The sequence below is a fragment of the Phodopus roborovskii genome, unplaced genomic scaffold (assembly GCF_943737965.1).
Source record: "Phodopus roborovskii unplaced genomic scaffold, PHOROB, whole genome shotgun sequence".
NCBI classification, from domain to species: Eukaryota; Metazoa; Chordata; class Mammalia; order Rodentia; family Cricetidae; genus Phodopus; species Phodopus roborovskii.
The window spans coordinates 25,176,665-25,198,927 of NW_026126407.1; the positions used below are offsets into that span (position 1 = coordinate 25,176,665).

Genomic DNA, 22,263 nt, shown 5'->3' on the forward strand with positions numbered 1-22,263 from the left:
TTACCTGAAAGGAGCCACCTTCCCTTCTATACTGTTTCCTTCTTCTTTTCCTCTCCCTTCCCTTCCTTGCCTTCCCTTCTCACCCCTCTCCTCATCTCTCCTCCCCTCCCCTCCTCTCCCCCTGCCTGCCTCCCCCCTTTCCTCCCAACTCTCTCCTCTCCCATGCTCTCCCTCCTGTGGAGAAAGATTTTTATCCTCTGTAAGGATTATTGACCTACTTTTAAAATAACATTTAGCTGGGGGAAGGGTGTTAAAAAGGCAGTGCTCCCTGCAAGCACGTTGCTACTGTGTTTCTTGTCCAAGGACAATTTTGTAAAGTGGAAGTCTTGATACATGTAGCACTCCTCGGCTTTTGTCCCAAGCGTCTTTTGTGTTTGAAAATATTAACATAAAATAGTAGAAAGTTAGAAAAACACATCCTATGTAATTACAGAAAAGCTAGCATGCCACCTGGATAACTGGATACCCATGCACACTGCTGAGTAACTGTGACTTATCAATAAGTAAAAACTGGCTAAAAACAAACAAACAAACAACAACAACAAAAAAGCCAGGTGAGCCGAGCCAGCCAGGCTTGCAGCCTGTAATCCCAGTCACACAGGAGGCTGAGGCAAGAGAATAACAAGTTCGAAGTCTGGGTTATCAAGGGGATTCAAGGTCACCTGAGCAGTAACTTAGTGAGAGCCTGTTTCCAAAATAAAACGTGAAGGCAGAGGGGCTGGAGCACAGTTCAGGGACAAAGCTATTGCCTGCTATGTGGAAGACCTGAGGTTAAATTCCCAGCAGAGCAAAAAGCAAACTAACAGAATAATGTGAGCCACAGCTGGATCAAAGCATCATGGGAAATTAACACTGCAGAACAACTTCCTTTGTGAGCACAGTAGAGCACTGGGACTGGCGCCCCGGGCCTTGGGAAACCCTGTAGTAACAGAGCCACCACCGGGGGTTTATGGTGATTCTTTGAAGTTCTTTCTAGAGCTTTCCCCTTGCATTCCTAACCTAGTAAGTGTCTGTTGCAAGAGGCCTAGTATCTGGCCTGTCTCTGCCTGTGACATGGCACCTTGCAAGCCACGATCACTCCTGACCAGATTTAAAGTGAGAGACTTGTGATTCTTTACGTTTGCTTACACACTTAAAAATCATTGTATGGTTATAAGCTATGCAGTGGTTTAAACGAGAATGGCTCCCAGAGGCTCATAAATTTGAATGTTTGTGCCCTCATCAGAAAAGCTGTGGCCTTGTGGGAGGAAGGTGTCACTGGAAGTGGGCCTTGATGTTTCAAAAGCCCATAGCAGACCAAGTTGTCTCTGCTACTGCCTGTGGATCAGGATATAGTGCTCCCAACTACTTCTCCAGCACCTGTCTGCCTGCTTGCCACCACACTCCCTGCCATGATGATAATCGTCTAAGCCTCTAAAACTATAAGCAAGCCCCAAATTAAATGATAAAATGTCTTCTTTTGTAAGAGTTGTCTTGGCCGTGGTGTCTCCTCACACTAACAGAACAGTGACTAAGACAAACTGGCTAACTTTTTAAGTGTATGTGTGTGGTGGTGGTAGTGATTGTGTGTGTGTGTGTGTGTGTGTGTGTGTGTGTGTGTGTGTGTCTATAGTTCATGAGCTTCCCAAGGGTCTCCTGTCCCTTCCCCTCTCCTCACTGTTGGTGTAGTGGAATTACAGATATTCTACAACATACAACTTTATATGGACTCTGGGAATTAAACTCAGGCCCTCACAACTGCTCACACCCCTAATAGGCTTAATTATAGCACCTTTGTATGTCAAAGAACAGAGAGCAGAGGGAGAGTGATGAAGCATCAAGCAGCCCTCAAAGCAACTACAACAGTAACACAGATCTCTGATGGCAATGGCCTAGGCCTGCCATCCCAACACTAGAGAAGTGAAGGCAAAGGGGTCACATGTTCAAGGTTACCCTCTGCTACACACCAAGTTCCAGGTCAGCTTATGCTACTACATGAGACCCTGTCTAAAAAAAATAAATAAATAAAATAAAGATTGGGCCAGCAAGAAAGCTCAGCAGGTAAAGACACCAGCTGCCACACCTGACAAGTTCAATTCCCATCACCAATATGGCAAAGAGAGAGAAGACAGGAGACAGATAGATAAATGTAACAAACATCATTTTTTTTTTTTTTTTTTTTTTTTTTTAGGAAGAGACCAGAGGCTGGAGAGCTGCTCAGTAGTTAAGAGCACATCCTATGCTTGCAAAGGACCAGAGATCATAACAAGCACTCACATTGCATAGTTCACAACAGCCTATAAATCCAGTTTTCAGGGATCCTACACCCCCCTTCTGGCCTCCTTAGGCATCTGCATACACGTGCACATGCATGCATACATACATACATACATACATACATACATACATACATACATATATACATACATAAAATCCTTTTCTTAAAAGATCACTGCCCACAGGTTACAATAACAGAAATGATACTGATGAAAACCTTTAAAAAGGACAAAAAGCATGGGCACATGCTGTTGAAAAGGTAGCCCTGGTGGACTGGCTTGACACAGAGTTGCCTCAGATCTTTGAGCGTAAGGAAAAATGGCAATATCTGTGCAGCATAACAAAACAAAAGCTGCCTAAGCTTGCAATCCAGTGTGGTGGAGCACCCCTCCCAACACTTGGAGGGTGCAAGCAGGAAGATTAAGAGTTCAAGGCTATCATTGGCTACCTAGTGAGTTGATGCCCAGCCAGGTTATCTGAGATGGTATCTCAAACCTCCTACTGGGGCAGGCTGGGGATGGAAGGAGAAGAACATATATGTTAAAAATAAAGTCTTTGCTTTACTGTGCTAGTGCCTGAACCTGAGATTCAGAAACTTTGCTGGAGGTAGAGCAATAGAGTAAAAGACATGCTATTTGCTCTGTAGGTTCTTTCTTTACTCAGTACTTTTCACAATCAATGGTTCCAGGAGCAGGCAAGAATTCTATTCCATAATTCAAGACTAAAGAAAGGGAAATGTAGGCATGTAGTACATACCTGTAACTGTAGCACTCAAGTAACTGAGGCAGAAGGATTTTGATTGCAAGGTCAGTCTGGGTGATATAAGCATAGTGAGACTTTGTAAAATAAAATAAATTTAAATGCAAACTATACCAGGTATTGTGGTATCTGCTCTAAAAGTAGAAGTAGGAGGATCAAGAATTCAAGATCAACCTACATAGTTTCAGGCCAGCCAGGGCTAAGTGAGAGTCTCAAATAAAATAATAATAATAAGTCAGGCATAGTGGTACATGCCTTTAATCCCAGCATTTAGAAGTCAGAGGCAGATCTCTGTGAGTTCAAGACTATCTTGGTCTCTGTGAGTTCCAGGACATCCAGTGCTGCAAAGTGAGACCCTAGCTCAAAAATGAATGAATGAATGAATCAATCAATCAATCAATCAATAAATGGGGAGAGACAATTTAAGAGGAGAGAAGTGTTATCCTCACTCTAAAATACCATATCCCCAGAAGCTTGAGGCTTTACCAGGACTGAGAGGATGTAGCATGCATTCTGTCCTCAGAGCATGTCATGGTGATTCCAGGAATCAGGATGCCACTCTTGTCCCTAAATGTTTGAATGCTCTGGGATTTCACTGGGAGTGTGACTCTGTATTATTATGAGATTGTGATAAGCCCAAGGTTATCTGGAACAACAAAATAAGTGCAGGTGAGATCGGACCAGTCCCATGCCCCCTACCCTTGGGAGGATGAGCTGATGCTATGCTATCCCATATTATCAGCATCCAGGTCTGAACTTCTGCATGCAAGCAGCCTCTGATTAACAGCATCTCTGGGAAAAGCTGAGACCTGGTGTTAGAAGCAAGATATTTGGGATATGGAAGATCCTGGGGGGGGGGGGGGAGTCACAATCCCCAAGGCTTTCAAAAATCATTCCTGTTGCATTTTTTTCTATTGGGCAAATGTGTTTGAGTCACCCAAAGAAAAAGGAACAGGCGGTTGAGATGGCTCAATAATGTGAGCCTGTGAGTGGCAGGCTGGGGAAGTTGCCCATATGAGCATGACCTTTGAGGAACTGGTGGGCAGGCGGTGGCTGGGACTGGAGAACAGCCTGCTGAGCCGAAAGAGCTAGGGTTAAGAGGACAAATGTCAAAGGGTTTCTTTCATACATGGAATCTAGATTTTATACACATACACATATATACCATGAAAAGTGGAAGGGGCCTTTGGGAGAAGGGGAAGATGGAGAGGAAAAGGTACAGTCAGTACACGAAATATTGAATGACAACTTGTTATTATTAAGCCAGCACTTTATACAAGGTACACAGACTAGTAAAATGTGTTACAATGTTTGGAGTGCCAACATTATGGATCCAGCCATGCCTGACACCTTGCCTACCTGGCTATGAGGAACTGAACTCTGAACCGAGTCAGAATAAACCCTCTTCCTTTGAGTTGCTTTTGCCGAGTATTTGCTCAAAGAGAAGAGAAACTAATGCACCAATGGTGGTAGTTCAAGTGTGAACAACACACCCAGCTCTCTGTTTGAAATATTTTACATACATAGTCTTCCAAGCTGGGCCCTGTGTTGTGCCCAAGTCCCAGTTCCTCAGGAGACTAAGGTTTAAATTTTTACAATGGAGCCTGTCTTGGAAAAAAAAAAAAAAAAAAAAAAAAACAAAAAAATTAGTCCCCCCTGTACTCACGTAGTGATAGCAGAGAGCCAATTTCTAGAAGTTGTCCTCTGACCTCCACATAAGCACTATGGTACAGGCATGTGCACTCAGGAGTGTGTACACATGTTACATGCACACAAATACAAACACAATAAATTTTTTATTTCTGTTTTAATATTTAGCAGGGCTGAGAAGATGTTTCAGTGGGTAAAGCACAAGTCTTATGACCTGAGTTTGAGTCCCCAGCACCACTAAAGCAATCATGGTTGCATGAGTCTACAATTCCAGTTCTCCTACAGATAGATGGGAGGCGGAAACAGGAAAGCCCAAAGGCAGGGAGCTGGACACACGAATAGCTGAGAAACACAGACCCTGTCTCGAGACAGAAGGCAAAATGACATCGGACACCTGATGTTGCCCTCCAACCTCCACACATGAAATATGGCACACATGTCCATCCACACTCATCGCACATACATCATACATACACGAAGAAGAAGAGCACTTTAAAGACTAGCTACCAAGTTAAAACATGGTGGCACACTGCCATAATCCCAGCACTCAGGAGGCTGAGGCAGGAGGATCATGAATTGGAGTCCAGTCTGGGCAGTAGAGTAAGACATATTCTCAAAACCAAAAACAAATTAGCTGCCAAGTGAACATACGTAGTACCGAGGCAACAGCGGGTTTATTAGCCGTATGAATGAGTAAAGCTAGCTGGCAACTCTCTTAGAGTGGCAATATTTATTGTTGGTTATTTCCAGGGAGTACCTGACTCAAACGTACAAAAAGCCCCATAAGCTGGTACCCAGTCCCAGGTAAAACCTCTGTGTGGCATGAATGTCACTCCATTTGGAAGTAACTGGTTATTCCTCTAGAAACTAGAAACTAGAACTAACAGCCTCTCCCACATTCCCAGCCTCTTCTGACACCAAGAGTGCCTTCTCCTTGCAGCCATACCAGCCTATCCCACCCCCTGAAACACCATGCTCCCCCCCCCCCACACACACCTATTTTATTCCATTTAGGCCTCTTTTCCTTTCTCTCCACTGACTTAACCACTTCTCATCCTCAGATCTCGTGACAGAGCTGCTGCCTTCCCCTGAGTCTTGTATGTTACAACACATCTGTGTATTATCTCCTTGACAGGGTAAAGTGGCATAAGAGCAGGCTCACATCTGTGCATCTTCTTCCTCTTTAGAAAGATCTGTGTGCATCATGTGGGTACAGATAATGAAACCGGAAAGGGGACTGTGAGACTCAGAAATTGGTGTTGTGGGGGAGGATGTGGCAGAGGGCAATAAAACACCCAGTGGGATGTAGACACAGAAAGGCACTGACTAGAAGGGAAGGGCCCGTGGGAGGGGAACACAGGGAGGAGGGAGGAGAATCAAAACATTTAGTTTGAAAATGTAACATTGAGATGGAAGTGTGTGCTGATTAAAAATAACTTTTTAAATTGTATGGGCATTGGGATGGCTTAGCAGGTAAAGGTACTTAACCACCCATACACTGTTTAACATCAGTTTAATTCCCAGTCCACAGTAGGAGAGACTGACTCCCCAAAGTTAACTTCAGACCTCCATGAACATACCATGGCACACTTGCCTGAAACTCACTCTCCCTGCACATACCCACTAAATACATGTGAAAGAAACTGAAATGTCCACAAAACAGTCTCACAACCTTTTATTTTGAAAACCTTCTAAAGCAAGACAGAATAGTTTATTGCTTCCCCTACCTGTCATTAACTCTAACTTCCCACCATGACCACAGCCAGAACTTCGTCACTAACATGGCTGAAAGTCTATTCTAATCCAGCATCGAAACAGAGATCTCACAGCACAGCTTTATACTTTATCTCTCCCGGTATGTGACTGTCCTAGGTCTTCCCTTATTGTTTCTGGCCGTGGCAACCTTGCAGAGCTGTTCCGGGCTGTCTGATCACGGCTATATTGAAATCTCGGAGAAATGACACATGTCCTTCAATAATTGTTCTTTTTATAGGATTTTGTCTTGTTTTTGACATAGGATCTCAACTATGGCCCAGGCTAGCCTTGAATTTAAAATCCTCGAAGGGCTGGATTGCAAGAGTGAGCCATCACACCCCACTTTTGGATACTTGCTCCTATGCTGTTTGATCCTAGGCTTAGCATCCACATGGGATTCTTGCCTGTGACATTTACTCCTGAGGCTGTTGATTTTTCTCTATTTCTGTTTTTCCTTAGGGTTCCACTGTATACAGGACTTTATTATATGTTCTTATTTAAAAGGTTCAAACAAATTATTGTCATTTTCTGTTACTCAAATTGACCAAGATTTAGTCACTAGGTTGCTTTCAGATTGGCTCCAAATTAGCCTTGATCCCAGCACCCTGGAGTCAGAGGCAGGTGGATCTCTATGACTTCAAGGGCAGCCTGGTCTACAGAGAGAGTTCCAGGCCAGCCAGGGTTATACAGTGAGACCCTGTCTCCAAAAGTGTGTGTGTGTGTGTGTGTGTGTGTGTGTGTGTGTGTGTGTGTGTGTAGTGGCAGAGGCATATACTTGAATCACACACCTGTAATTCCAGAAGCTGAGAATGGAGAATCTGGAGGATCAGTTACTCTCAGCTTTCACAGGTTTGAGACTAGCATGGACTACCTTGAGATTCTCTCCCAAAATGAAACAAACATGAGAGAAAAAATACACACCCAGAAATAAAAACCTACCTTGCAGACAGGGCATAGTGACACACACCTTTAATCCCGGTATTCGGGAGGGTGTATTGTTATGGAATATTATTTTTAAATGTGTTAATTCATTTGTAATGTGGAAAATTTGTTTAACGATGCAAAGATGTGTTGCATTCTTTTATGTTGCATTTGTTTGTCTCTCTGAAGCTGTGCTACTTTGCCTGTCTAAAACACCTGATTGGTCTAATAAAGAGCTGAATGGCCAATAGCAAAACAGAAGAAAGGATAGGCGGACCTGACAGGCAGAGAGAATAAACAGAAAAAAAGAGAAAAAAGATCAAGGGGCAAGAAGAGGCCAGCCACCCAGCTACACAGCCGAACAGAGAATAAGAAGGAAAGAAAAGATAGACAGAAATAGAAAAAGGTAAAAGCCCAGAGGCAAAAGGTAGATGAAATAAATTAAAAGCTGGTAAGAAACAAGCTAAGACTGAGTATTTATAATAAGCCTGTGTGAGGCAGTTTGGGATTTGGGGATGACAGCCACCAACTGGCTCACTCAGCATATTAAACTTGAGTTTCTTTGATGCCTTGAATTTATCCAACAGTTCATTGGTTTAACAAACCCAAAACATTTCATTAAGAAACTGTTTCAAAAGTTTGCACTGCCCGTTTTTTCTTGCTCCACCCCTCTTGGTAAGACAAAAGGGAGAAGAGCTCAGAGAACCCCAACTGCTCCACTTTGATTTTGTGACATGGGGATCCTTGGAAGACCTGTGTGAGGTCCCTAAGGAGACCATACCTCCTGTGTTGAAGGGAGAGCTGGGCTGAGATGTGTCTGCTCTTGCAGACAGTGCGTTTGTATCAGGAACTGTGTACACTAGGTCCTGTTCCCGTCCACAAGCTGAGCCATATTTACATAATCTAGACTGTTTTCTTAGGTTCTGTACTTTTATAGCCTATTTTTGAAGATTAACACATTTGCAAGATGATTGACTGGATCTTTGCCTAAATCCAGCATGTGTACAGGAACCTCAAAGAGATGATAACTGTAAATCTTGAAAGGGGAGGTTATACACAATAGGGGGCAAAATTAAACCTGTATTTTAAAAAATCGCCAAATCTATTAGAAAACAAGTCAATGGTGTAATGCTGAAATTTTGGGAGCTTTCAGATTCCTCTATTTACATTGTCTGAACACATAAAAATACCAGGTATTTTTTGTTTTTAAACAGCCCTTTGTACTTCACAGTGTGTTCTTGTCATCAGTATTAACTCTTGGGACACTACTGGCAGGAAACTCTAGACTAAGGAATGTAAAATCGTATGGATTGCTCAGGCTCAGTCAATCAGAGCAAAGCAGAAATCCCAGCTGCTGCTGAGATGAACAGAAGCACCCATGTTTGGTGATGCCTGGACTCCCCTGTACTACCCACCAAGTCCTCCCACAGCAATAGCCCACCACAAACAACCTTCCAAAACACCCAGCCATACTCAGTGAAGCGGGCAGTCAAGAAAAGGAGGGCGCTCAGCAAGTTAAAAAGGTTTATTGTCAGCCTAGGCTTCCAGTCCATAGCCTGGGCTGCCCAAGGCTCGGGAAGTTGTCATGGTGCAACCTGATGTGGGGTCCACTCTCTTCGTGGGACTCCTGTTCCACATGGTGGCTTCTGGGGGACCCACTCCAGTGTGAACCCCTATACCCTGACAGTGATGTGCTCTGAGGCTGGCACAGGGCCCAGTTCTCAGAGGCCACCTGGCCCTGCTCTAATGCTGGCTGAGGGCAGACACCATGGACCTGATCCTGAAGAGGGAAGAGATGATGCCAGATAACTTGAGACTGAGAAGATGTAAGAAAACGGCCACCCGTGAGCCAGACAGCCCCCAGACAAATCCCATGTGGCCCCTTAAGCTTATACAGTTTATAAAAAAAAAATTGTTACCAACAGTTAAAAATTCTAAGATTTCATATAAAAATCTGGGTTTGGGGCCTAAGGGGGGGAAATACTGTGAATGTCAGGAAACATTCTTTACATGGCACTTACTGGTCCTGGCCATCTGGCACCAGCACACCTGTGCTATTGGATTTGGGGTCTTAGTTCTTGTCTGATATAAGGAATGTCATCCATTCCTTGTATGTGTAACCTGCCAAAAAGGAAAAGTGAAAGCCATGCCTGGAAGCGATTGCCTCAGCTCCCTAGATCTTCTGCTTGGCCCTGCAGGCACCTGGACTTTTACAGAGCTTAATGGAGCTTGTCCATCATAACTCCCACGGGGTTTCTGCCACACACCACCCTGCCTCTAGTGGATCCATCAGCCCCTGTGTTAGCTAGGCAAGCTGAGAAGAGAATGCAATTAATCATGGAAGCTAATGGGGGGGGCAGACTAAGATTATCTAGGCCTCTTTGTAGGAGGAGAAGTTTAGGGTGGAATGAGAAAGGTTAACAGGGTTATTCTGGTTTTAAGTTGGAGACTAAAAAAGGTGTGTGTGTGGGGGGGGGGGGAGGATAACTTCAGGAAGCCAAGGTTGGGTCAGTTTGAACTTAAACTTAAGATTCCCCAAACATGTTGGTTCCCATTCCTTAACTGTTTTGGACAGGAAAGAAACTCTTAGGAAGCCATAGGGGTGGGAAAGAGCACAGCTCACAGCCCAGATGTCAGGACCCATCTGGTCCATCATCTTCCCTCGGGTCAGATTGCATAGTGATTTGCAGAGAGGGTAGAACTGTAGGAGAATGGAGCTGGAGGCGGGCATGTCTGGGTCCTGGAACACAGAAGAAGAGGCAATGTCTTCCTGGTGCCCCTTCATTCTGTGGTGGCTGTCACCAGGCTATCGACCCTTGAGAGAGACAGCCATCTTGATGCAGCCCAGGCGCTTCCCATGGCTACTCAGGACACTCTGGATGCGGTAGTTTCCGGTGCTCAGCCAGCTTGGCAGCTCCAGGTCAGGCACTGTGAAGTTGCTTGTGGGCAGTGAGTAGGTGCCCTGGGGGAGAGGAGGAGGGGGAGGGGGAAGAAGTGAGCCTAGGTTAGCATGGCCTACTGCCTACAGCTGTGATCCGGCCCCTCTTCCCATTCTGCTAAGAGCCAGGAGTGCCGCCATAGCCCTTTTCCAGGTTGAGTAAGTATAAAGAACACCAGTGGTCACTTCTAACAGTTGCCCCATTCCACAGATGGATAAAGCAAAGCCCCTGGCTTCCAACATAACAGTTCTCATATACCTATAAAAGAAGCAATATACATAATGGGAAGGCCATCCCCTCTCTCACTCTGCCACAGGAGTGACATTAGAGCCTTGACACCCCAAGTACTCACTTCCTTGAAGGGACAGTGGCAGGGCAGCCCATAGCTGTGCAGGGGCTCCGGGCAGGGCTCTCCAGGGGGGAAGTATTCGTCCAACAGTTGACAGGAGTCCTCGTAGGTACAGCTGCCTAGCTGTTCTACACAAGGGATCTTGACCCAGAAGCCAGCCACTTCCTTCTCCACCGTGAGCTCCACCTGTCACAGGATTTGACCAAGGCGATAGTGTGAGCTCCAGGGCACACATTCCAGCCCCTGCCTCTTGTAGTTTCATCTCATAGTCAGCTGCAATAAGGCTCATAGGCCAATCTCAGAGTAAGCTATACATTTCCATTGTTGGTTTGGTTTGTTTTTTTTTTTTTTTTTTTTTTTTTTTGAGACAGGGTTTCTCTGTATTGCTTTGGAGCCTGTCCTGGCACTCACTCTGTAGACCAGACTGGCCTCTATCTCAGAGATCCGCCTGCCTCTGCCTCCCTAGTGCTGGGATTAAAGGCATGAGCCACCACCGCCCAGCCATTTCCATTAGTTTATTTGAGGCAGGGTTTATACCAGCGTGGCTTTGAACTTGCAGTTCCCATGTCTCTTACTCCAGGGTACCACGAGGGGGAGAGGTTTGGTTTGGGGGAGGGTGTTCTCACTCAGTCCCAGGATTCACCTTTCCTGAGCATGTGGTGAGCACTGATCATCAAATGTCCCACAAATCATCTTCCTGTTGTCACTGTCCAATGTCACTATCCACTAGCTGGCTGACTGTGGTACATGTCCCAAGTGGGCCTGCCTTCCAGGTCTTAGCTATAGGATCTTTCTCTATGTTGGCTGTTCCTGGCTCACTCATATTTTCTCTGTTGCCCCACAGACAGCAGGGTTATGAATGGAAATGTAGCTAGGCCCAGCAGTGCACACCTGAAATCATGGTACCCTGGGAGAAAGAAAAGGCAGGGGAACTGTGAGTTCAAGGCCAGCCTGGTCTACATATCTAGACCCTGTCTCAGACAAACAAATCAAAGGAAATGTGTGAAGAGCTTACTCTGAGATTGGTCTATGAACCTTATTGCAATTGGTTACAGGAGCTGAATGACCTCCCCCAGACTCACCTAGGTAAGAAATCTAGAATGTTCTTCCCACTGCCAAGCTACCCTGATCCCACTCCTGTTCTAATGGCCACCTACCTGATTGAGAAGAAGCAGCCAGGACTCCCAGGCAAATAGCCCAGTTGCACTTGACATATTGAGAAGATTAACTGTATCAGTTGTCATAAATGCCTGTTATCTCTCAGAGACATATCTATGTTTCACCAAGGCCAGCAAGGGAAAGGTGCAGAGTGGACAGCAGGAAGTTGGCATTCCACACATGGTTCCTGTGGATGTTACAGGACACTGTGTGTATGTGTGTGTGTGTGTGTGTGTGTGTGTGTGTGTGTGTGTGTGTGTCACCATCCACTTTGTTTTTTAAGTCAGGGTCTCTTGCTGATTCATCTGGGCTGGTTTGCCAGGGATCCCCACATCTCCACCCCCTCAGGTCTAAGGTGCACACTATATCATGCCAGGCTTTTTACATGGGTTCCGGGGATTGAACACAAGTGCTAATGCTTGCACAGGAAGCATGATGTTAGATAAGCCATGTCCCCAACCAAGAAGCCACTGTTTTCAGCTCAGATATGCTAGCGACCTACAGTCTCAGCCTCATTTTATTTGAGGGTTTCACTTTCATGCTGTTTGTTTGGATTTTGATGTTTTTCAAGCAGGACTTTATGTGGCTCAAGCTGGTCTGAAACTTTCTGTGTAGCATAGAATGACCATGACCTAATTCTCCAGCTTCCTCCTCCTAGATGCTGGGATTAATTACAGTTGTGGGCCATCACCCTGGTAAGGGTTCTGTTTCTGAGAAATAAATCTTGGTATGGTCCTTATTCCTCCAGACTCCACTAGAGTCAGCCTCCTGCTGAATCTCCAAACGCCCTAGTGTCAGAGCTGTCTTCTTCAAGGCTGAGAAAGGGTGACATCAGCATGGCTGACTCCTGTTTGCCTCACTGATCTGCTCTGCTAATAGGAGTCCACCTTGATTGTATAGTCCCCTTCCCTCCAGCTTGCCTTCCTCCTCTGGGCAAGTCTACTCCTAGTCAGATCAGGAACACCTAGAGGGCCTGGGTTGGAAGGTCAGTTCTGCCCCTGAGGGAATTAGTCAACTTCCTTCAGCCTCTACTTCCTCAGCTCCAAGAGTGGGATGTACAGGCTGGCCTCAAACTCACATCCATTCGCCTGCCTGTCTCCCAAGTGCTGGGATTAAGGGTATGTACCACTATTCCCAGTTCTAGACCAGAGACAGAGGCACTGCTGACAGGACCCAAGACCCTGCCTTGGGATGGCAGGCACTTGGCTGAGGCCCTTGGGTACCCACTCCTAACATGTGCCATTATGCCATTATTCCTCCACCTGGACAGAGCTGTGTCTAGATCTCATATCACAAGGAGACACATCAGGGCCAAGGGTCTAAGCATCAGCAGGGCTGTGGTAGAGCCCACCTTTAGTCCCAGCACTTGGGAGGCAAAGGCAGGTGGATTGCTGAGTGGGAGGCCAGCCTGGTCTACAGAATGAGTTCCAGGACAGCCAGGACTACACAGAGAAACCTCATTTCAAACAAACAAACAAACAAACAAACAGCACAGTTAAAAACAATCAGGGCCGAGGAGATGGCTCAGTTGGTAAAGTGCCTGCCAGGCAAGCATGAGGGCCTAGGCGACTTCAGATCCCAGAGCCCAGGTGAAAGCTGGGTGCAGTGGTGCAGGCCAGCACTGGAGAGGCAGAGGCAGGCAGATCCTGGAGCTCACTGGCCAGCTACCTAGCTGGACCGTCGAGCTGCAGGCAAAGAAGCACAGTGAGACCCCCATCTCAAAAACTAAGGTGGAGAGACTGTGGAGAACACCAACATGGACCTCTGGCCACCACATTCGCACTCCCCCCCCACCCCCCACCCCCCCACCCCCACCCCCACCCCCACCCCCGATTCAATAATGACAGCAGAGAAGTGGCATTTACATCATACTGGCAGACTTATAGTCCAGCAGCCTGTCTGCCTTTCTGATTTGGACACATTCTGTCCTTGTATCCATGGGGCTTGGCCTCCTACTATTGGGTAATAGCTGAAGAAAAGGTACTGGCCCAGCAAGGGGAAGTCACTGGCAGAAGTGGAGAGGTACTTAGACTCCTACGGGTCTTCTAACTCAAGTGGTAGCAGGAAGACTGACAGTGATTGACAAGTCAACAAGTACCAGCATGGACGGAGCCCATCCTGTGTGCTAGGCTCTCAGCAAAGCACCGTCTACATTACTGATTAGCTCAGTTCTTGTTTAAGAGATGCCTAAGATGCAGGAACTGTGATTGGGCCCAACAGCTCAGGCTGGTCTCGAACTGGCTGTGAGACTGAGGATTGCCTTGAACATTTGAGTTTCTTGTACTTCCTCCCAAGTACTAGAATGTACAGGTGTATATCACCATGCTCAGCTCCCAAGAATCTTTTAAATAATCCAAGACCAAACTTATTCCAGAATAGGTCTGGACCAGGATGAGACTGCAGGGCACATAAGAACATCCTAGAAAGGTAGTGATTCTAACCAGACAATAAAGAACTACAATACCATAAGAAAATTTATAAACGCATGGAAAAATGGGCAATAAGTGGGAATAAGCTAGCATTCCCAAATAAATATAAAAAGCAAGTGAACTGTGAAAGAAACATTTGTGCTCATAAGGGACGACATAAAGCCCTGGCAAAGACTCTTTGAACAAGCTTAGTATCAAAAAAAAAAAAAAAAAAGTGTAGGAAAATAAAATGTAGCTGTCAGTTTAGGTACAAGCCTGGTTTGGTTGTTTGGAGACATTTTGGCTCAGCAGGTCAAGGTGTTTGCCATGTAACCTGAGTAGCCTGGCAATCTGAGTTCCCACCCCAGTACCCACAACAAAAGTGGAAGAAGACAACTAGCTATACAGCTTTGTCCTCTAACCTGTTTGTGCCCACTGTATCAAGTGTGCCTCCCCCCACATATCATATACATACACAATAATAAAAATAAAATTAATGAGAAGCTACATAATCACAAAAGTATAAATAGAACATTATAAGGATAAATTCTAGCCTTGCACGGTATCTCCAAATTGATCATATTGTTTCATTAGTACAAATGTGTGCCAGTTCTGACAGGACTCATAACAACCAACAGTGACTAGCCATTGGGGGTTTAGACTACAAGATGACATCTGTACGAAGGTTGGCATGGTGTAATGCCAGTTCTCAGAAGAATAGGAAGTTCAAGGCCATCCTCAGTTACTTATATTAAGTTTTGAGTCAGCCTGAGCTACCAAGACCCTGGCTCAAAAGAACAGAAACAAGGCTGGGGGTATGGCTTTGGCAGAGAGCTTACCTGACATTCATGAGAGATCCTGGGGTCCATCTTAGAACTGGCAATAAACTAGGTGTAGTAGAACAGTTGTGACCTAAGTACCCCAGGCAAGAGGCAGGAAGGCTAGGAGCTCACAGCGACATAGCAAGTTTAAGGTCAGCTAAGGTTACATGAGGCCCTTCCTCGAACCAATACACACACACACACACACACACACACACACACACACACACACACACACACACACTCAAAGCATTACTTGTTTTCATATATATCCATTAAAAATAAATACACACAGTATGGATAGTGGACCTAGCATTCATCATCTGGCCATGAAGTTTCCACGTGATTTGTTTTTATTTTCTTCCTTTTGCAATCACCTGTATTTTCTTTTTCTTCCCCCACCTTTTCTTTTTCTTCTTGGTGGAAATGTGGTCGTTGTCTTTTGGTTTTGCTTTGAGACAGGTTTTCTCTCTTTCTATGTGGTTTTGGCTAGCCTGGAATTATGTATACTAGACTGGCCTCACGGAGATCTGACTGCTTCTTCTGCCTGAGTTTCCCTTCCATCCCCTGACCCAAGATCCTATGAACCTGGGTAAGTCTGTGAAATCTGAACCCTTGAGTGAGCATGCACCTCCTGCAGCAGCTGCTGGCTGCCCACTCCCTGTGCCTCTTCCCCTCGCCCAGGGCTCACCTTCTGAGGAGAAGTGAGGGGGACGCTGGTCTTGCCCTCAACACTGACAATCACATCTCCAGGAACGACAATGGGATCAGGTTCGAGCGTCAGGCTTTTGATCACTGCAGGGTCCTTTCCTTCATCACAGTTATCCCAGGAGAAGCTGCTGAATCGGGAAGGCTAGGGACAATCAGACAGCAAAGGGGAGAAAAAGAAGTGTTTAGGTGCAGAAGAGTTGGAGACCTGCACATGCCCTTCTGAGCCCCATAGTAACAGTTACATTTGTCTGATCCAAAGGCAGTCTCCCCAAGTGAGACTGAGGCCCATTAAACCAGACCTTGAACTTCAAAACTAATGGGGGCTGGGATGTAGCTCAGTTGGTAGAATGCTTGCCTGGCATATTGGAAACCTTAGGCTCTGTCCCTAGCACTGCACAAACCCAGTGTGGTGACATAGACAATGTGTGGGAGATGGATGCAGGAACAACAAGAATTCAAGATCACCTTCAACTAGATAGCCCATCTTAGGCCAGTCTTACTACATAAGACCCTGTCTTGGGCAGGGGAGCAAAGACTTAGCTGGGTGTGGTTGTGCAAGGCCATAATGTAAACACTCAGGCTGAGGCAAGATGATGGAATGTTTGTGGTCACTCTAGATCAGCCTAGGCTACAAGGAAAAATAGGAAGAATTGAAGGAAGAGAGGGAAGGAGGGAGGAAGGAAGGAAAAAGAGGGACGGAAGGAGGGAGGGGGGACTCACCCCTGGTATAAAAAATCACTGGCATCTGAGAGAGGAGGATTCATTATTTGGAGGGGGTACTCACAGATAAACAACAACCTAAACTGTGCACTTATGGGCATCACTATTCAGTGGGTTACTAAAAGGAAGAGGAGGAGGTGAGGATGGTAGGCAGATGTGCTGGGTGATTGAAAGGGAAAGTGGAGATTGTACTGAAGATGATCTAAATATATTATATACAAGTTGTCAATGAGTAAATGAAATATTCCTTTAACAAATGGAATCAACCCCACCTAGCTTTGGGGGTACCTCCACTAATTTCCCACCCTCCTGCCACCCATTTCTCTCCAGCCAGCTTTAGGCCACCACAGGACAAGCTCCTGAAAGAGTCACTCTTGTGTTGAGCCTGGTCATGTCCCATCCCATGTCCAATCCAAGGCCAGCAACAATGGGGAAGTCATTAACACGGGGCGGAGGGAACAACAGTAACCCAAGCCTCACCCTTCAGGGAACAGGACCCATAGAACGAGATCTACAGGGGTCCCTCAATGCTGAGCAATCCCAGGAAATGGCTTTCCCATCTCACAAGCACATTCTTACTCCGATATCATGATCCACATCATATCCCCAACCTGAGTCACCCCACCACTCCTCTACCAAAGCCCGTCCCTAATCTCCCTCCATGTGCCCTAGGTCCAACTCATGTGACCACCCTCACCCCAGGACCTCAGGATCTGGAATTCAGTCTACACCTCCCTTCCCCTCTCCTCTCTCCCTTTCTTCCTCCTGTATACGCTCACACACCTCAAAAGCCATGTACAAGTACCCTTAGTGTTGCCATTATCTACTCATGGCCTTTGAAAACCTGCCAATCCTGCATCCCAGCCTGGCCTCTGTCTTAACAAACCCACAGCTGTCTGGACCCAGGAACACCTGATCCAAATTAGGCCACAGCTTCTCTCTGCCTGATTTTGGAATTAAGACACAAGGAGCTGTGTGTGACCCTATAACATGAGGCTTAGCACTATCCTGGGTCAAAAGTTTTAATCTGGGTTCCAAACATGTACACAAATAAGTTTAAGAGCTGAGACTAAGGCCTCTTCTGTCCCATGAAAAAGGAACACAGAGTCAGTTGCCTACACAATCTACTCCAACACTAAAGGAGCCAGGCATAGTGATATACACCAGTAATCCCAGCATTTGGGGTGGGGTGTGGGGGCTGAGGCAAAAGGATTTCAAGTTTGAAGCCAGTTTGGGCTACATAGTGAGACCCTGTCCTCAAAACACAACAAAAGCAATATGAAAACAGGCTCGGGGCACAATGCCTGTAATCCCAGCACTTTATGAGGTGGATACAAGAAGCTCTGAAGTTCAAAGTCATCCTCAAACACACAATGAGTTCACAGCCAACCTGGGATGAAACCCCATCTTTAAAAAGCAAAAAGCATTACAGGGATCAGGGACAGGCATGGTCACTCAGACTAGGCTCCAGTCAAACAGACCTGGGTTGAAATCGTAGCCTATCACACATACTGCTTTGGAGTCCTGATCTCCACACCTTTTAAGTGGAGGCGCTTATAGCTTCCTCTCAAGGCTGCTGGAAAGGTGAGAACACATGTATGAGAACTCATAACACGGTGTCAAACACCAAGCATGAGCTGGCTCACTAAATGACAGCCATGTGCCTCCCTGGCCTCTGTTTCCTGCCACCAACTCCATGAGATCCCTGTGAGCCTGTTAAACTCCATGCTCAGCCTTCTTGGCATGGGCTTCTGATCCCTGGAATGAAAGGCCACACTGTGACTAACAGAGGCAGGGCCAGGGTAGGTACCAGCAGATGTTTTACTCAAACTTCATTCCACAAGTATTTGTGGAGCAACTATGTCAGGCCCTGGACTAAGGGCTACGTAAACAATAGGAAGCAGTCAGTCCTGCCCAGCCTTGTGGGGCTTATAGTCTAAATGTAAGTAAATATTACCCAGGCTGGCAGTGTAACTCAGTGGTAGAGAGCTTGCCTGGCATGCCTGATGCCCTGGGTTCAAACCCAAGTACTAGAGGATTAAAAAAAAAAGGGGGGGGAGGGAGGGAGGAAGAGAGGAAGCATGCAAGGAAGGAAAGATAAACCACTGCAATCTGAGTGCCAGAAGGTGATGTGGAGAGGTGACATTTAAGATGTTCTTTCAGGATGAGAAGTCAGCTACTGATACAGACAGAGCACAAACAAAGGTCCTGAGAGAGAAATTCAGCTGGTTCAGGTACTGCAGAAGGACCAACAAATTAGCCGTGTTGAATGGAGGAAGGACCTTGCTGACACTGGAGGGGTAGGGTAGCAGGCTCACTTACCATAGGCCCTCATAGGTCACACTCAAGAGAACAAACTGACTGGGGTGCAGCAGAACACCTTCAGAAGAAAGTGCTGTGCTTGGAGAAGGATGGACTGGGGAAGGGGGGGAGAGGCCATGGGTCATAAGCCCAAGTGGAAGAATGGCTGAATAGTAACCTGGGCTGAAATAGTGGGAGGCTGCTTTCCCCAAATCAGCAGCCTGATTCACACTGAGGATTGACTTTGGTCTTAGGGAAGTTTCCAGAGTGCCCTTTTAGAATCCTACACCCATGGCGGGCAGTGGTGGTGCACTCCTTTAATCCCAGCACTCAGGAAGCAGAGACAGGCAGATCTCTGTGAGTTTGAGGCCAGTCTGGTCTACAGAGCAAGATCCAGGACAGGCTCTAAAGATACACAGAGAAACCCAGTCTTGGAGGAAGAAAAAAAGAAAAAGAAAAGAAGAATCCTCCACCCTCTCCTGAACACCTCTTCATCCAGCCCTAGGGGACTTCTCACAAGATGTTTGTCCACTGGCAGGGTCTGTGCAGCTGCAGCAGTAAGACTTTCCCAGCACCTGAGCCCGAGCTCATAGGAAAAGGAAGGAAAGAAATCAACAGTGCCTACCTAGCAGATGCCATCCCCAGCCTAGACCAAGACACAGGAAGAATATGACAATGGGAAAAAATGTGACTACACAGGCAGAACAAAGGGACAGCTACAGGCATAGGTTAAACTCACATACCTGATGCTACCGCTATCACTAGCAGGCACCTCGGGCATGTTAACTAACCCCTGGAGGCTCAACTTCTCCATTTACCAGACGGGCATGACTATATCTTCTGCCAGGGCAATGGCCAGAGTAAAAAGTCTGTACACAGAAAGCAGCAGGACTCAGCATCTAAAGGCAGCCAAGCTCATTTAAATTCTCTGTCCCAGGCCTGAAAAGAGTGGGAAGATGTGACAGGGGTGACAATATGGCAGCCCAGAGCAGGTGCTAGAACAGAAAGAGGACATTCATGGAAAAGTGATGAGCCGGAAATAAAGCCTAGATTAGTTCACAGTGACTGATGGACCCACACTGGCTTCATGGTTTTAACAAGCATGCACTGACAACATGGGACTCTAACAAGGTCAATTAGGTAGTAAATACAAGGAACGCTGTACTATCCTTATAAATCATTCCAAAATTTATGTCATTAGAAAAGTTCCCTGTAATCCCAGTAATTGGGAGATAGAAGCAGGAGGATTGGGAGTTCAAGGTCATCCTTGGCTACATACAAAGGTTTAGCTGGGGCTACAAAAAGAGAGCCTGTCTTAAAAAAAAAAAAAAAAAGTTTTTTAAAGAGGAAAAGTCCAAAGCTCAATCCATAGCACATAGTAAGTATATAATAAATGATACGCACTATACAACATTGAGTATAGTGATTGCCTACTATCTGCCCATCACAGAGACAGCTGTTCTATTGTTATCTGAGAATCACTACAGCCCAGGGTCACAAGACCAGTAGTCAACCATACAAGAGGACGCCAGGGCTCTGGAGGCTCACTCACTGGACACTCCATAGCCTCCTCCAGCCCATGACTGCAGAGTAGTCAAGTTGTGAGCACACAAGCCTACAGAGGTGTAGGTGACAAAGGGTAAGGCTCAAAACTGACACTCACTGGGAAATCTTGAGTAAGTCTGTGATACACAGAAGGAAGTTGGTGCCTACAGTGCCTGAGTCTCTCCAAATCGCCTATCTGAGCCCCTGAAGTTGAATGGCACCCACAAGCAAAGCACACAGGAGAATGAGAGCTATCCTCCACCTCACACGGCCGGCTGTCCGGGACACCAAGAGACAAACTGCCTAACCTCTGGGCAAACCAAGTCACAAAGTCCTTCCTCCCACAAGTAACAGACTTCCTTCCTCCAGACAAAACAAGGACAAGCCATACTGGCCACTACCGCACTATTCTTTGGGCATTCTGCAAACATCTCCTTCATAAAAGTCCTCACCCTGTGTTGACATCACACCCATTTTACAGACAGCAGAGGCTCAGGTCATCCAAAATCGACAACTGAAGAGGAATCAGAAGTCGCCCCCACCACCACCACCACTTTCACAGTCTCATCCCTTTCTCCTTTATGGTTCCTGGCTTAGACAAGCCTCCCCGAGGTGGCAGAAGGGAAGGGATCTGCAGGACCTACCCCTTTTGGTCACAGCAAAAGGCAATGGGACTGGGCTTTCCCCTCAGAATGACTGAACTTCCCTTTCCCAGGATCTGTAGCGCGGGAACAGAAGAGAGACTGGGAAGTGAAAAATTGGGGGTGAAGGAGACTCAGTGGCTTTCAACCAGGAGCGGCGGGATCATACGGCTGGCCCTCAGTCTCTTGGTGGCCAAGTGTGGACCTCCAGGCCTGATTCAACCGTCCCACCCGCAGGAAGACCTCAGAGTCAAGCAGAAAACAGGGAAAGGGAACAGTAGGTCATGCAACGAATCACAGGCTGAGAACCTGGGCCTGGGCCAATGCGATCGCATTGCTGCTTTGCACCCAGAAAGGATGGTAAAGAACGAAATCAGAGACAAGTCCCTCCAGGATAATCGGGACCCAGCAGCACTCACGCGCTTCGGGCCGAGCCGTGCAGGAGCAGCGGGACCCAAGAGCAACAAGCCCAGCACCACCAGCAGCGGTACACGATGCATGACGACGGTCCTCGCGGTCGGTCTAAGCACTGCAGCTTCACGGGTGCCTTTAAAGCCTGCAGGTGCCTTTAAAGCCTGCTATGCAAAGCCTGGCCGGCGCTCAACGCTCCGCCCCGCGCTGCCCAGATTGCAGGCCCCAGTAAGGATTTCTCTGGCCACGCCCCTAGCACCGCCCACTTCAGCCCCACCCTCAACGGCCTCCTGAAGGGGCAGAGCCAGAGGAGCAAGGGGAGGAGCTGAGTGAAGACTAAACAAGCTCTATGAGAGGCGGGGCCGATTGAGGACGGAACTGAGGGAAAGGGGCTAGGATAAGAGGGCTGGAAAGGGCCGAGATGAGGGGCGGGACTGCGTGAGGGGTGTGGCTAAGAGAAGGAAGGGAAGGGAGGGGCAGGGCCGAGCGCGAGAGTGGGGCTGAATGCAGAAGCAGTTTTTAACGCGCGGGAGGGGGAGATGGGCGGTGCTTGCTGGGGCGAGGCAAAGCGCTCCCGCAGGCTATCGTCCTAAACCTCCGGGTTCGGATTTTTTCTCCATCCCAGGTCCTTCCCTGCAGAAACGCAAAGGTCCTTTTCAGTTTCCCGTTCCCCTGTACTGACTTTTAACAACATCTGCCAGGCCCCTGGGGCTTTTTGAGAGTTCGGAGGAAGCACCTGCGCCTGAGGCTTAGGCGAGGGAGCGGTGGCGCTCGTCGCGATCCGCAATCTTCTACTAAAACGCCTAGTTTTACTTTCCAGAGCACAAACAAAATGCCAAGAAATGTCTGTTGAGAAGACAGAGGTAGCAGACCCTGGCACTGCAGCAGCCCGAGCCTGCAGTTCGAGGCCGCCACTAG

The 22,263-nt window shown here is 46.9% G+C and overlaps 2 protein-coding genes across 2 annotated transcripts in view; one reads left to right on the forward strand and one right to left on the reverse strand.

Annotated features, from left to right (window-relative positions):
• Positions 1 to 22,263, forward strand: part of Anxa6 (annexin A6) — a 203,183-nt gene that overhangs the window by 75,677 nt on the left and 105,243 nt on the right. The gene's annotated exons all lie outside the window — the stretch shown is intronic.
• Positions 8,852 to 21,563, reverse strand: Gm2a (ganglioside GM2 activator). Its single transcript, XM_051180653.1, has 4 exons — positions 21,354 to 21,563; positions 15,708 to 15,869; positions 10,633 to 10,815; positions 8,852 to 10,303 (listed from the first exon to the last, which is right to left on the reverse strand). The coding sequence occupies exons 1-4, from the start codon at positions 21,432 to 21,434 to the stop codon at positions 10,148 to 10,150; spliced, it is 582 nt and encodes a 193-aa protein (XP_051036610.1). The 5' UTR covers positions 21,435 to 21,563; the 3' UTR covers positions 8,852 to 10,147.